The following is a 16,435-nucleotide window of genomic DNA, read 5'->3' as shown; positions in this document are numbered from 1 at the left end:
AGGTGAGGTTGACCCTGGTTCCTGTACAGTGAGGTGAGGTTGGGTCGACCCTGGCTCATGCTATACTGGTTAACTGAATATGTGGACTGTTGTGTGGCCTTACAATCCCTCACTTTGCAAAGCCACGTCTTGTCAGTGTGGCTAGGGACGTATGTGTGTGTGCCACAGTTAGTCGTGCGTCTCTTGATCATACCTCGTCTTGTGCAGTGAAGAGGAGAGTTTGCATGCTGTGACTTATACTAAACAATCCTTGTTCTTGGTGTTTGATGATGATGTTGGGTCACTGTCCACTACAGCTGAAAATATATACATCTTAATATGCATTTCACTTTGTGTTACTTAACATTCTCATTTTGATCAACTTAATTTCCTTCAAACAGAGAATGCTAAATGTTTTACGCCATGGGATTGAGTTAGTGTTTAGAACAACACGTGTGAATAGATCAATTCATGTAAATACTATGTTGTTTCTCTATGCAGATGTATAATGCAACGGATATGATTTGAATGTCCATCCATTGTAAATATGAACATCAAAGGACGAGTTTGTTACAGTAGTATGCTAGGAAGTAGAAGGTTACTTTTTCTATGAATGTAAAGGTAAACCTATAGTAATCCGTTGTTATTTGTGTCAAATGGATCGTGCATTTATCCATTTCCGGTATGTATTTCACCCAAGGACAGCCAACTCATGTATTTCAACCAAGGACAGCCAACTCATGTATTTCAACCAAGGACAGCCAACTCATTTGAATAACTTTAGTTTATCATATTGGATATGATTCAATAATCTTGATTTAATTTGAGCGATTATTACACATTTATAGGCTACAGAAGATGGGAGGGAGCTCCATCAAAAGAGAGCCCTTAGTCATGTAAAATGCTAAATTAATGCACATAAAATAAACCTTTTTGTAAACCTATCATGTCTGTGAGTTGGCGGTCTGGTTAAGATGTTGAAATTCACACAGTATGCATGCCTTGAGACCCATTCCAGTGGTCTTCAGATACCTACGGCTGAGATTCAAACCGATCTTGGGATTTTAGGCATTGTGGGTTTTTAAAGGCAATGTTCCCACGTTCGTAGAGATCCAACGCTGCATATGTCGGCTCAATCGGAAATTGCCTTTAAAAGCCACAATGTCTATAACATATGTCATGGATTGTAATACCCATAACATATGTCTTGGATTGTAATACCCATAACATATGTCATGGATTGTAATACCCATAACATATGTCTTGGATTGTAATACCCATAACATATGTCTTGGATTGTAATACCCATAACATATGTCTTGGATTGTAATACCCATAACATATGTCTTGGATTGTAATACCCATAACATATGTCTTGGATTGTAATACCCATAACATATGTCATGGATTGTAATACCCATAACATATGTATTGGATTGTAATACCCATAACATATGTCTTGGATTGTAATACCCATAACATATGTCTTGGATTGTAATACCCATAACATATGTCATGGATTGTAATACCCATAACATATGTCTTGGATTGTAATACCCATAACATATGTCATGGATTGTAATACCCATAACATATGTCATGGATTGTAATACCCATAACATATGTCTTGGATTGTAATACCCATAACATATGTCATGGATTGTAATACCCATAACATATGTCTTGGATTGTAATACCCATAACATATGTAATGGATTGTAATACCCATAACATATGTCTTGGATTGTAATACCCATAACATATGTCTTGGATTGTAATACCCATAACATATGTCTTGGATTGTAATACCCATAACATATGTCATGGATTGTAATACCCATAACATATGTCTTGGATTGTAATACCCATAACATATGTCTTGGATTGTAATACCCATAACATATGTCTTGGATTGTAATACCCATAACATATGTCATGGATTGTAATACCCATAACATATGTATTGGATTGTAATACCCATAACATATGTCTTGGATTGTAATACCCATAACATATGTCTTGGATTGTAATACCCATAACATATGTCATGGATTGTAATACCCATAACATATGTCTTGGATTGTAATACCCATAACATATGTCATGGATTGTAATACCCATAACATATGTCTTGGATTGTAATGCCCATAACATATGTCATGGATTGTAATGCCCATAACATATGTCATGGATTGTAATGCCCATAACATATGTCTTGGATTGTAATGCCCATAACATATGTCTTGGATTGTAATGCCCATAACATATGTCTTGGATTGTAATACCCATAACATATGTCTTGGATTGTAATGCCCATAACATATGTCTTGGATTGAATCCTGGCCCAACTCAGCTTTATGTGAACGCATCAGGTGACATTAAAGCACTTTAAAACAGCGTTCCAAAGTGTGTGGTAGTATTTGTGTTCAGTATTTCTGGAGGTCTGTACTTTCAGTTTACAGGACCATTCATGATGTCTTCTTCCTTAGCCTCTACACATACGCCTGATCTCGGGATCTTGATGCCATCTTGTGGCAGTGAAAATGTACTGGCAAAGTATCAACTCTCCAAAGTATAATCTACACATACCGACAATTGAATTTGGATTTAACATTATTAACATACAGAACACATCAACTACTGAAGATCCATCAGGGCCCATGGTCTAGGCTGGAGGGGTTCAGGTGAAGAAGTAGAGCTGCTTCTCCTTCTCCATGTCAGTGTCTCCGTCATCATTGTTCACTAACTGCTCAGTCACCGGAGGTAGTGAGCGAGGCATCAGCTTCTTCCCCGTCTGAAATCACAAAATTCATATTAGTGTCTGTGTATGTCTATACACTGACATCTGTCTGGTAAGGCTTGTCATGTATGATGCTTTCTTTTGTAAGGTCTGTCACCAACATTTAGTGTGTTGTCTGTCACCAACATTTAGTGTGTTGTCTGTGACCAACATTTAGTGTGTTGTCTGTCACCAACATTTAGTGTGTTGTCTGTCACCAACATTTAGTGTGTTGTCTGTCACCAACATTGAGTGTGTTGTCTGTCACCAACATTTAGTGTGTTGTCTGTCACCAACATTGAGTGTGTTGTCTGTCACCAACATTTAGTGTGTTGTCTGTCACCAACATTTAGTGTGTTGTCTGTCACCAACATTGAGTGTGTTGTCTGTCACCAACATTGAGTGTGTTGTGTTTTTTTATTGTTGTGTGTTTCATTCACAGGTCTCTTGGTGTCAGACTGAGCTCTCTCCAGGGCTTTACGCAGGCGCTCCTCTTGGTGCATCTTCTGCACACGAACCTTCTCCACCCTTAGCCTGGAAACACAGACACATACAGTTTATTAGGTACACCACCCCATTCATTCCTACAGACAGTGAATAAAGTGGCCGTGGATTGTTATTTAAAGCAGGCAGACAGGGACCGAGGAATTCAGGTACTGTTCAATTGAACGTTAGAATGGGCAAAACTAGTGACCTAAGCAACTTTGATCGTCGTGATCATCAATGACTCTGGAGCAGTGGAAACGCACTCTCTGGAGTGATGAATCATCACGCTTCACCATCTGGAAGTCCGACGGACTAATCTGGGTTTGAGAACGCTGCCTGCCCCAATGCATAGTGCCAACTGTAAAGTTTGGTGGAGGAGGAATAATGGTCTGAGGCTGTTTTTCATGGTTCGGGCCCCTTAGTTCCAGTGAAGGGACATCTTAATGCTACAGCATACTATGACATTCTAGACAAATATGTGCTTCCAACTTTGTGGCAACAGTTTGGGGAAAGCCCTTTCCTGTTTCAGCATGACAATGCTCCCGTGCACAAAGCAATGTTCATACAGAAATGTTTTGCCGAGATTGGTGTGGAAGAACTTGACTGGCCTGCACAGAGCCCTGACCTCAACACCATCGACCAACTTCGGGATGAATTGGAACGTTGACTGTGAGCCAGGCCCAATCACCCAACATCAGTGCCCGACCTCACTAATGTTCTTGTGGCTGAATGGAAGCAAGTCCCCGCAACAATGTTCCAACATCTAGTGGAAAGCCTTCCCAGAATAGCAGCAAAGGGGGGACCAGTTCCATATTAATGCCCATGATTTTGGAATGAGATGTTCGATGAGCAGGTGTCCACATACGTTTTGTAATGTAGTATATGTTAGCTAACTGACTGACTACTGATATGTTAGCTAACTGACTGACTACTGATATGTTAACTAACTGACTGACTGACTAATGATATGTTAACTAACTGACTGACTGACTAATGATATGTTAACTAACTGACTGACTACTGATATGTTAACTAACTGACTGACGACTGATATGTTAGCTAACTGACTGACTACTGATATGTCAGCTAACTGACTGACTACTGATATGTTAACTAACTGACTGACTGACTACTGATATGTTAGATAACTGACTGACTGACTACTGATATGTTAGCTAACTGACTGTACTCTTGATGACCCACCTGAGTCTCCTCTCCTTCTCCTTGGCCCTCTCGGCCATGAGCACGCGGTCCTTGGGAACCAGCTCCACCTTCTCCAGCAACTCCCCCAGGTGGCCCTCGATGTTGGTCAGCATCTGCAGCGTGGTCAGGTTGGCCCCACTCTCCCCTGCATAGCTCCTGTACACCTCAGCCACTTTCCTGCCCAGGGCCTCCAGCATCATATCCTGTACAGAGGGATAATGGAAGTCAGTCAGTCAGTGTAAGAGCCATGTGAGGGTGATCAAGTTCAACTTCACTGCTTCACACTCCCACTGTAGCTCATTTGCCCTAGATTAGGCCTGTATGGTGACTTTGCCCAAGTAGGGTTCACTCTGTGTACTGTATGCGTGTATACATATGAATGCAAGCAGTTGTGTGTGCTGTCTGTCTGTCTGTCTGTCTGTCTGTGAACAGTTCATGTTTACCTGGTCCTCTGCCATGTATTTCCCAAGGGAGAAGAGTCGTGATTTGAGCTCCAGCTCAGCAGCAGTGTCCTTCTCTCTCTGGATGGCATGGGCAATTATGTCAATCTGCTGGGTCAACTGCTCTGTCTCCTGGTCCCTGGATACACACACAATGTTTAACATTTGACCAATTTTGAATGATTTGCATTCATGCATTCTTGACAGTATGCTCCTTCAGGTGTTCTTGGAAGATCGTTCTTGTATGAACAGGAGAATGCACAATGTCTTTAATAAACGCCAACAGATTATGCTACTCCGAGGTAATGGCAGTTTGAATACAGGTAGTTCAATCACTATCGCCACTACAATGGTTCTTCCTTTAAAAGTTGCGGCGTACTGCAGCACAGCTTGCGGGGTGCAGCAGAATGATATGGCACGTTATACGTTGTGTCAGACATTGTTGCCAGAATGACGCAATTTACCACAATCTGCCACCATCTACCACAAACGATCGTGGCATAAGATCCAACATTTTAAAGGAAGAACCACTATGTAGATGTGAGGACATAAAGTTGCTGGGCTCTCTAACATCTTGTTGCGGGTGTTGTCCATAGTGTGTTTGAACTCCTCCATGGTCTCCTCTGTCTCTCTGGAGTTCTGGATCAGAGTCAGGTTCTGCTTCTCCAGGTCTGTCAGCAGGTCCAACAGCTGCTGAGGGTCAGTGAAGAACAGCTCCGGCTCCTGTGGGGTAATACATACACACAGTGAACCTTTACTTAGGTCAACGTTAAGGCTACTTTGACACCAGGTGAATGATATAGCATAAAACGTATCTGACCTCATATTCAGGCAGTTTGCTCTCATCCACCGGTACTGTAACCTCCTTCCTAAAACACAACCAACATTTTATTATTTATATTTTATTTCACCTTTATTTAACCAGGTAGGCCAGTTGAGAACAAGTTCTCATTTACAACTGCGACCTGGCCAAGATAAAGCAAAGCAGTTCGACACAAACAACAACACAGAGTTACACATGGAATTAACAAACATACAGTCAATAATACAATAGAGAAAGTCTATATACAGTGTGTGCAAATGAGGTAGGATAAGGGGGGTGGGGCAATAAATAGGCCATAGTGGCGAAATTATTACAGTATGGCAAATTAAACACTGGGGTGATAGATGTGCAGAAGATGAGTGTGCAAGTAGCAAAATAAATAAAATAAATAGCAATATGGTGATGAGGTAGTTGGATGGGCTATTTACAGATTGGCTATGTACAGGTGCAGTGATCTGTGAGCTGCTCTGACAGCTGGTGCTTAAAGCTAGTGAGGGAGATATGAGTCTCCAGCTTCAGGGATTTTTGCAGTTTGTTCCAGTCATTGGCAGCAGAGAACTGGAAGGAAAGGCGACCAAAGGAGGAATTGGCTTTGAAATTGACCAGTGAAATATACCTGCTGGAGTGCGTGCTGCGGGTGGATGCTGCTATGGTGAACAGTGATCTGAGATAAGGCAGGGCTTTACCTAGCAACGACTTATAGATGACCTGGAGCCAGTGGGTTTGGCGACGGATATGAAGCGAGAGCCAGCCAACGAGAGCATACAGGTCGCAGTGGTGGGCAGTATATGGGGCTTTGGCTACAAAACGGATGGCACTGTGATAGACTGCATCCAATTTGCTGAGTAGAGTGTTGGAGGCTATTTTGTAAATGACATCGCCGAAGTCGAGGATAGTCAGTTTTACGAGGGTATGTTTGGCAGCATGAGTGAAGGATGCTTTGTTGCGAAATAGGAAGCCGATTCTAGATTTAATTTTGGATTGGAGATGCTTAATGTGAGTCTGGAAGGAGAGTTTACAGTCTAACCAGACACCTAGGTATTTATAGTTTTCCACATATTCTAAGTCCGAACCATCCAGAGTAGTGATGCTGGACGGGGGGGTAGGTGTGGGCAGCGATCGGTTGAAGAGCATGCATTTAGTTTTGCTTGCATTTAAGAGCAGTTGGAGGCCACGGAAGGAGAGTTGCATTGAAGCTTGTCTGGAGGTTAGTTAACGGTAAGAGGTAAGGTTAGTTAACGGTAAGAGACTTGTTTCTGGAGAGGTGGATTTTTAAAAGTAGAAGCTCAAATTGTTTGGGCACAGACCTGGATAGTAAGACAGAACTCTGCAGGCTATCCATGCAGTAGATTGCAACTCCGCCCCCTTTGGCAGTTTTATCTTGTCGGAAAATGTTATAGTTAGGGGTGGAAATTTCAGGGTTTTTGGTGGTCTTCCTAAACCAGGATTCAGACACGGCTAGGACATCCGGGTTGGCAGTGTGCTAGGGCAGTGAATAAAACAAACTTAGGGAGGAGGCTTCTAATGTTAACATGCATGAAACCAAGGCTGTTACGGTTACAGAAGTCAACAAATGAGAGCGCCTGGGGAATGGGAGTGGAGCTAAGCACTGCAGGGCCTGGATTAACCTTAACATCACCAGAGGAACAGAGGAGGAGTAGGATAAGGGTACGGCTAAAGGCTAAAAGAACTGGCCGTCTAGTACGTTCAGAACAGAGAGTGAAAGGAGCAGATTTCTGGGCACGGTAGAATAGATTCAAGGCATAATGTACAGGCAAAGGTATGGTAGGATGTGAATACAGTGGGGATAAACCTGTGCATAGAGTGACGATGAAAGAGATATTGTCTCTAGAAATATAATTTAAACCAGGTGATGTCACCGCATGTGTGGGAGGTGGAACTACAGTGTTAACTAAGGCGTATTGAGCAGGGCTAGAGGCTCTGCAGTGAAATGAGGCAATAATTACTACAAAACAGCATTGGACACGGCATATTGACGTTAGGGAGAGGCATGCGTAGCCAAGTGATCATAGGAGTCCAGTGAGTGGCTGCAGGCAGCTAGCGGGCCGGGGCTAGCAGAAGGGCCTTTGAGGGACGTCGCGACGGAAGAAAGTCTGTTGTGGCCCCCTCGTGCTGTGACGTCGGCAGACGGATCAATAGGACTCCGTGTGGTAAACCAGGCCAATTGGCAAAATAGGTATAGTGGCCAAAGAATTTGTACGATGGGCCTCTTAAGCGAACAGTCCGATGTGCTCTAGACAGCTAGCGGGCTGCGGCTAGCAGGCTAGCGGGTGGGCATACAGGGGACGTCGCTTTCGGAGGAGTCAGTTGAAAAAAAAACTCAGGCGGAATTACGTTGGTAGTCCAGTCGTGATGGGTCGGCGGGGGTCCATGTATTGTAGCCCAAGCAGTGGCTGATGGGCCTCTTCGGCTAGCCGGGAGATGCGCCTAGCAGATGGGCCTAGCAATGGCTAACTGACTACTAGCTTGTAGCTTTTGATAGGGGTTCCGGTTCATAAGTATAAAGAAATAGCAGATCCCTACCACATTGGGTGAGGCGGGTTGCAGGAGAATTTATTCAGTCCGTAGATGGAAAGTGATATTAAAATATATACGAAATACATATGGAATAAAACAAGGAAAAACGATATTTACACGGGACAAGACAAAACACACGTCCGACTGCTATGCCATCTTGGTTAGAAACATAAGGACATAGGGATCAGTGGAGGCTGCTGAGTGGAGGATGGCTCATAATAATGGCTGGAACAGAGTTAATGGAATGGCATCAAACATATGGAAGCCATGTGTTTGATGTATTTGTTACCATTAGACCTATTACGCTCCAGCCATTCCCACGAGCCCGTCCTCCCCAATTAAGGTGCCACCAACCTCCTGTGACGGGGATACAGTTAAACGATGCAACAGAGACATCTCATCTCAACAACACTCTTGAACAGGGCTCTCCAACCCTGTTCCTGGAGAGCTACCGCCCAGTAGGTTCAGTCCAACCCTGTTCCTGGAGAGCTACCGCCCAGTAGGTTCAGTCCAACCCTGTTCCTGGAGAGCTACCGCCCAGTAGGTTCAGTCCAACCCTGTTCCTGGAGAGCTACCGCCCAGTAGGTTCAGTCCAACCCTGTTCCTGGAGAGCTACCATCCTGTAGGTTCACTCCAACCCTGTTCCTGGAGAGCTACCGCCCAGTAGGTTCAGTCCAACCCTGTTCCTGGAGAGCTACCATCCTTTAGGTTCACTCCAACCCTGTTTCTGGAGAGCTACTGTTCTGTAGGTTTTCACTCCAACCCTAATCTAGCACACCTGATTCTAATAATTAGCTGGTTGACAAGCTGAATTAGGTTAGTTACAACTGGGGTTGTAGGGAACAGGGAGGTATCTCTCCAGGAACAAGGTTGGCGAGCCCTGCTCTGGAATAATGATCCTGTACTGGGGCTCCACTCACGGCTTGATGCTCTCTCTGGTTCCCATCATACTCTGTCTCTGGGGAGTCCTGGGGTCACATACAGGAGGCAGGTCCCTGGCCATACTCTCTCTATCTGAACAGAGAGAACGTAGATCTCTAATGAACCAGACCCATAATCACAGTCTGTCAAATGTGACTGGTGTGATATGATGTGACAACTACTGTAATTGACATACGTCTGCCGGGTTTGGCTGGCTCGGCTAGCTGAGCCTCCCTCTCCTTGATGGCAGCTTTGATCTTGTCCACCATGGCCCTGCGAGCCTGCTGTCTCTCCTGCCACTCTGTAGGGGACAGCTTCAGCAGGAAGCCATTGTACAGGGTGTACTCCTTCAGGATCTCCTCGTTCTTGGAGATGTCACTGTGGACACGTATGAACATGTGCCATCATGCTCAATTGCATGTACGCAATAACATTTGTAAAGCTTACACCCACCACAAACCATGGCACACATCCAGAAGCCAACTTATGCATAACTCATGCACAGTACATAGTAAAAGATAGGACCCTTTACTCTCTGCCATACTACCTTTTCACTGCCACCATTTTGCCTGAGATCCTCTTGATCTTTGCAACCTTCTCCAGTTTGGCTTTGGTCTCGTGTTCAGCACTACAACAGTCAACACGAATGATGATTTAAAGGAAGCACATGGAGGGAAATACAGTCATCTGTTGGTTCAGTCATTCAAAAAAGTGTCTCATTGTTATTATTCGTAATAATCATTATACCCATAAAACAAACACTGTGAAATCACACAATATGAAAACTGTTTTGTAGAGACAGTGGACTGTAGTCTGGTACATTTTGATTGCCTCCACTGAGTTCTTGTCATTCTCCTCGAGGAACTCATCAAACATGGCCGTGTCCTCGTCCAGAAATGTCTCCGCCTGCTGCAGCCTGTTCTCTTCCTTGGTGGCCACCTCGGCCAGCTTGTGAATCACCTCCCTCTTCACAGCCAGGGAGTACTGGGGAGAAAGGGTTAAAGGTCAGTGACCACAGGAAGGAAGGAGAGGAGAGACTGCGTTCAAAACAGAGAACAGGTCCAAGTAAGAACGGAGACGCAGAGTGTTTATTGTTTTGTTGGTATAGCAATGGAAAGACACAACAGGAAAGAGATAATTTGCGTGTTCTCCATGCTGTGATATGCTAATACTGTACATGTAATAAGTTAAAGAGCTGTCTCTCCCTTGAGGCAAACAGACTCCTCAGTGAAGGAAGTAACTGGAGGTTTGTACGGTCTGGAGAGTGAGTAATCTCAGGAAATGTAAATGTCTGCGGCTCTGGGATTTAAGAGGGTGAAATGTGATGCCATGGGACCTATTAGACATGCAGCCCGAGACCTGGGGATTGATGCCTTTCAAGTAAGCTACTGCCTCAGTGTTTTTATATTCATGTAGTGATTTACTTTCTCTGAAACGGTTAGGACTGGACAACAACAAGCACATCCTGATGTAATTGTACCCTTTTTTCTTATTTTGTTTTTTTCTTATTTTGCTTTTTATGAGGCTGTGGAAAGAATTAAGTGACGAAAATGTGTGTTTTTAAAGGAACAATGCAGGTTTTGTCAGAGCTTGGGTAATAGGTCAGACAAGCTTAGCTCAGGGAAACTTTGGGCAAATATAAACGGAGCCTTCAAGCAAAAAGGGGACGCACACGAAGCTGAACCAAGCCATGCGCTGTGTTACCAATAACAGCAATCGCGCCTTTCTGTTTTTCCACTTACCTCATCTCTGAACTGATTTACGTATTAAACAGCTTTTGTTGTTGTTATTAACTCTGAAGCTAAGAAGCCTTGTGGTTTGAAGGATTAGAAAATATATACTCCAGTGGTGAAAACAATAATGCCATGTTAACTTCTGTAAGTGCATTGATGTGTCTTTTGGGTTTTGTGAGTGTGAGACAGTAATCATTCATAACTGGACAGTGACTGGTTTGGTGTACTAAGCATTATGTCATTTCTTACCTCAATGAGAAACATCTCTCTCTTCTTAGTGATGTACTCACTAATATTCTCCCTGTCATTGGAGTCTGAGGGAACAAACTCTCATTGATTACTGCCTGTCCTTTAGCAAACTTTTATGCTAACTCAAATACTTTAACGCTAACTCAAATACTTTAACGCTAACTCAAATACTTTAACGCTAACTCAAATACTTTAACGCTAACTCAAATACTTTAACGCTAACTCAAATGCTTTTATGCTAACTCAAATGCTTTAATGCTAACTCAAATACTTTGAGGCAAAGACAGGAGAGGGAATACATATGAAATCCCTTTGACTTTGGATACAGGACCGTCTTTGTTCTCTTCTCTAAATGGTTAGGATTAGAATTAGGAGACCAGTTCCAATATGAGAGGACACGTTCTCTCTGGAGCATCATCACTACAGTAACACAAAACACTTTTTGTCTTGGAAAACAGCAATAGCTAAGTAATCCTGAGTGAGGAAACGTATCAATTAAAGAGAAATTTGCAGAAAGGCAGAATGGAAGTGGAGAAAGTCAAAGTTGCACATCCATTATGATATTCTGAGAGAGCAACTTGGCATATATAAGGCAATTAGAAATGCCAGACGGGCTTAGTTAAAGTGGTAAATGATCTTAGAGCCAACACAGATGCCAAACAGCTCTCTGTCCTTGTACTCTTGGATTTAAGTGCTGCATTCGACACTGTTGACCATGATGTCCTTCTGGACAGACTGGAGAGGTGGGTTGGCCTCTCTGCTCAAATTCTAAATTGGTTTAGGACCTATTTTACCAGTCAAGAGTTTTTTGTCACCCTTGCTGAACACAATTCCGAGAAAATATATATCACGTGGCGTTCCACAAGGTTCGATTTTGGGTCCGGCTCTGTTCAGTTTATACTGTATATGTTAGCCCTTGGCAGTGTTATCAGAAAGCACAGCATTGATTTTCATTGTTATGCAGACAATACACAACTTTACATTTCTGTGTCCCCAGAGGATTTTAGTTCCACAGATAAATTATTAGACTGTATTAGTGATTTAAATACTTGGATGGCTCACAACTTCCTCCAGCTAAATCAAGACAAGACCAGGGTATTTATTGTTGGAGCCAAAGCACAGAGAGAGAATTTGGCTTCACATTTTACTTCACTGGCAATAAAGATAAAACACCAGGTAAAAAACCTAGGTGTCATTTTAGATTCTGAACTCAATTTCAAATCACACATTAGGAATGTGACCAAAATAGTTTTTTACCACCTGAGAAACATTGCAAATGTGCGTCCGTTTCTCTCTCAGGCTGATACAGAGAGACTCATCCATGCTTTTATTACAAGCAGGCTTGACTACTGTAATGGTCTCATGTCTGGTCTACTCAAGACAGCCATTGGTCAACTGCAAAACATACAGAATGCTGCAGCACTGGTACTGACCAAGACCAGACGGAGAGCTCACATTACACCGGTTTTAAGATCTCTGCACTGGCTGCCTGTGAGTTTTAGAATTAGTTTTAAGATTCTAATTTTGGCTTTTAAATTAATCCACGATTGTGCTCCTCAATGCATGTCAGATATGCTTTTGAGTTATGTACCCAGTAGGTTCCTCAGGTCCTCTGGCACTGGCCTTTTTAACTATCCCAAAGCCTTGGACCAAGAGTCATGAAGAGACAGCCTTTAGTTATTATGCCCTCAGCCTCTGGAATAGGCTGCCAGAGAACCCGAGGGGGGCCAAAACTATGGACATATTTAAAAGAGATCTTGAAACAAATCTTTTTAGGTTTGCTTTTCCTTAGGGTGCTTTTTAATCTCTCCGTTTTTATTGTTATTCTTTTGTTTTTTATCCTCTGCTGTTTGCTGTGTAGTAAATAGTTCCGTTTTTATTTTCATCGTTTTTTTGTTTGTTTTTCCTGTGAAGCACATTGCGTTGCTTTCTGAAATGTGCTGTATAAATAAAGCTTGATTTGATTTGATGATTTGATTTGGTCTTGGAAAACAACAGAGCGTACATCATTTCATTATGTGTCAATAGTCAGATTCAGTAACTTGTCAAGTTATCAACTTATCCTCAATGTCTCTGGGGATAATCCTAGCTTCCACTTAGTTATGCACTGATGTCAATTGGAGAATAAGTGAAGATTTGTCTTCAGTGGAAGTTAGGATTCACCCCCCTGAGACTACAGTAAAAAGACCCAGAGAAGCATCATAATATACTGGTCATCAGAGCCATGTATTAGAGAGTTAGGACTTTGAGGTCTCTGCATTATGATGCATTTATATTTCCTACATTCCTTGGCAGCCATGTTAGCTCCCCATGGGCAATATTGACCAATAGCAGTTCACAGAATGTTCTAAATTTCAAACAATGCTATGTACAAGATTGCAAATACTGATAATGAATGGAGGAATGAATGGAAATGCTCAAAGGTGCTAACATGACCTCTGTTCTAAAAGTTGGTCGAACTCTCTAAATAAATGGCTCTGGTGGTCATGAAAGGCCTGATGGGCACTCACTCAGGATGGCAGCTTTCCTCCATGCCGGATCATCCCTGAGGGTGGACACAGCCTTGCTGCAGGAGGTGGGGTACACCTCATTCTGCCCCTGTCTCAGCTCCTGCCTCAGGTTAGCCTGCTTGGCTTGTATCCTCCCAGCATAGGTGGACTTCTCATGGACCTTCAGCGTCTGCTGTCGCTGGCGCTCCTATGGTTCATCACACAAATGAGCATGGTCAAGATGGCATGTTGAAAGATGGCACTGAGGATCAGAGTTTGATCAAATATTATGGTCAGGTCCACAGTCACAGTGGAAAAGGATCATGAATGCAATGAAACCCTGATGGAGTCAAACAGAGAATGTTCAAACACTACAGATGACACAACATGGCTTCTTCACCAGCTTCCTTTGTTCATTTTCCTTGTTTCTCAGGAGGAAGATGTTGTCTGCCGGGAGTTTGAAGGGATTCCTCCTCGCTGTCCTCACTTCTCTCTGTCTCTCTGCATAAACATACATAAACATTTCCATACTTTACACAACCGTACTGAACACTGGTTGTTGCCAGGTAAATACCAGAGAGCTGCGTCTCCATATATCTCTAGTTGTCTATAGACACTAATGCACCAGGATGTCAGGTCACCTGAGACTGGAGGCTTGGTGTCACTGCAGGAGATGAGAGGACCTGCTAGTCTGAAGGCTGTCTGTTTCTCTGTAGATAGTGGGGGTTAGAATGGGGGTTACAGTGGGGGTTAGAAACAAAAATAATTGTATTTGTCACATGCGCCGAATACAACTGGTGTAGACTTTACCGTGAAATTCTTGCTAAAATAAAATAGTAACATGAGGAATTCAATAAAATACACAAAAAATGAAGCTATATACAGGGAGTACCAGTACCAGATCAATGTGGAGCTATACACAGGGAGTACCAGTACCAGATCAATGTGGAGCTATATACAGGGAGTACCAGTACCAGATCAATGTGTAGCTATACACAGGGAGTAACAGTACCAGATCAATGTGGAGCTATACACAGGGAGTACCAGTACCAGATCAATGTGGAGCTATATACAGGGAGTACCAGTACCAGATCAATGTGGAGCTATATACAGGGAGTACCAGTACCAGATCAATGTGGAGCTATATACAGGGAGTACCAGTACCAGATCAATGTGGAGTTATATACAGGGAGTACCAGTACCAGATCAATGTGGAGCTATATACAGGGAGTACCAGTACCAGATCAATGTGGAGCTATACACAGGGAGTACCAGTACCAGATCAATGTGGAGCTATATACAGGGGGTACCAGTACCAGATCAATGTGGAGCTATACACAGGGAGTACCAGTACCAGATCAATGTGGAGCTATATACAGGGAGTACCAGTACCAGATCAATGTGGAGCTATATACAGGGAGTACCAGTACCAGATCAATGTGGAGCTATACACAGGGAGTACCAGTACCAGATCAATGTGGAGCTCCATACAGGGAGTACCAGTACCAGATCAATGTGCAGAGGTACCAGGTGTTTGAGGTAGATACGTACATGAAGGCAGGGTAAAGTGACTAGGCATCAGGATAGATAATAATATGGTATTTGAGGTAGATATGTACATGAAGGCAGGGTAAAGTGACTAGGCATCAGGAGAGATAATAATAAGGTATTTGAGGTAGATATGTACATGAAGGCAGGGTAAAGTGACTAGGCATCAGGATAGATAATAATAAGGTATTTGAGGTAGATATGTACATGAAGGCAGGGTAAAGTGACTAGGCATCAGGATAGATAATAATAAGGTATTTGAGGTAGATATGTACATGAAGGCAGGGTTAAGTGACTAGGCATCAGGAGAGATAATAATAAGGTATTTGAGGTAGATATGTACATGAAGGCAGGGTTAAGTGACTAGGCATCAGGATAGATAATAATAAGGTATTTGAGGTAGATATGTACATGAAGGCAGGGTAAAGTGACTAGGCATCAGGATAGATAATAATAAGGTATTTGAGGTAGATATGTACATGAAGGCAGGGTTAAGTGACTAGGCATCAGGAGAGATAATAATAAGGTATTTGAGGTAGATATGTACATGAAGGCAGGGTTAAGTGACTAGGCATCAGGATAGATAATAATAAGGTATTTGAGGTAGATATGTACATGAAGGCAGGGTTAAGTGACTAGGCATAAGGAGAGATAATAATAAGGTATTTGAGGTAGATATGTACATGAAGGCAGGGTTAAGTGACTAGGCATCAGGATAGATAATAATAAGGTATTTGAGGTAGATATGTACATGAAGGCAGGGTAAAGTGACTAGACATCGGGATAGATAATAATAAGGTATTTGAGGTAGATATGTACATGAAGGCAGGGTTAAGTGACTAGGCATCAGGAGAGATAATAATAAGGTATTTGAGGTAGATATGTACATGAAGGCAGGGTTAAGTGACTAGGCATCAGGAGAGATAATAATAAGGTATTTGAGGTAGATATGTACATGAAGGCAGGGTAAAGTGACTAGGCATCAGGAGAGATAATAATAAGGTATTTGAGGTAGATATGTACATGAAGGCAGGGTAAAGTGACTAGGCATCAGGAGAGATAATAATAAGGTATTTGAGGTAGATATGTACATGAAGGCAGGGTTAAGTGACTAGGCATCAGGAGAGATAATAATAAGGTATTTGAGGTAGATATGTACATGAAGGCAGGGTAAAGTGACTAGACATCGGGATAGATCATAATAAGAATAAGAATAAAGAGTAGCAGCATGTAATGAGTCTACAAGT

The 16,435-nt window shown here is 42.7% G+C and overlaps 1 protein-coding gene across 1 annotated transcript; it reads right to left on the bottom strand.

Annotated features, from left to right (window-relative positions):
- Positions 1-2,659: 2,659 nt before the first annotated feature.
- LOC120059572 (cilia- and flagella-associated protein 100-like) lies at positions 2,660-14,233 on the bottom strand. The gene is made up of 13 exons (XM_039008705.1): positions 14,177-14,233; positions 13,662-13,848; positions 11,152-11,216; positions 9,990-10,153; positions 9,717-9,797; positions 9,366-9,547; positions 9,169-9,262; positions 5,708-5,756; positions 5,459-5,610; positions 4,891-5,026; positions 4,448-4,650; positions 3,199-3,292; positions 2,660-2,773 (listed from the first exon to the last, which is right to left on the bottom strand). Exons 1-13 carry the CDS (start codon positions 14,231-14,233, stop codon positions 2,660-2,662), a joined length of 1,578 nt encoding a protein of 525 aa, XP_038864633.1.
- Positions 14,234-16,435: the final 2,202 nt, after the last annotated feature.

The sequence above is a fragment of the Salvelinus namaycush genome, chromosome 14 (genome assembly GCF_016432855.1).
Source record: "Salvelinus namaycush isolate Seneca chromosome 14, SaNama_1.0, whole genome shotgun sequence".
Taxonomy (NCBI): Eukaryota; Metazoa; Chordata; class Actinopteri; order Salmoniformes; family Salmonidae; genus Salvelinus; species Salvelinus namaycush.
Note: the sequence above shows the minus strand (reverse complement) of the source record. Positions and strands in the feature narration are given on the sequence as shown.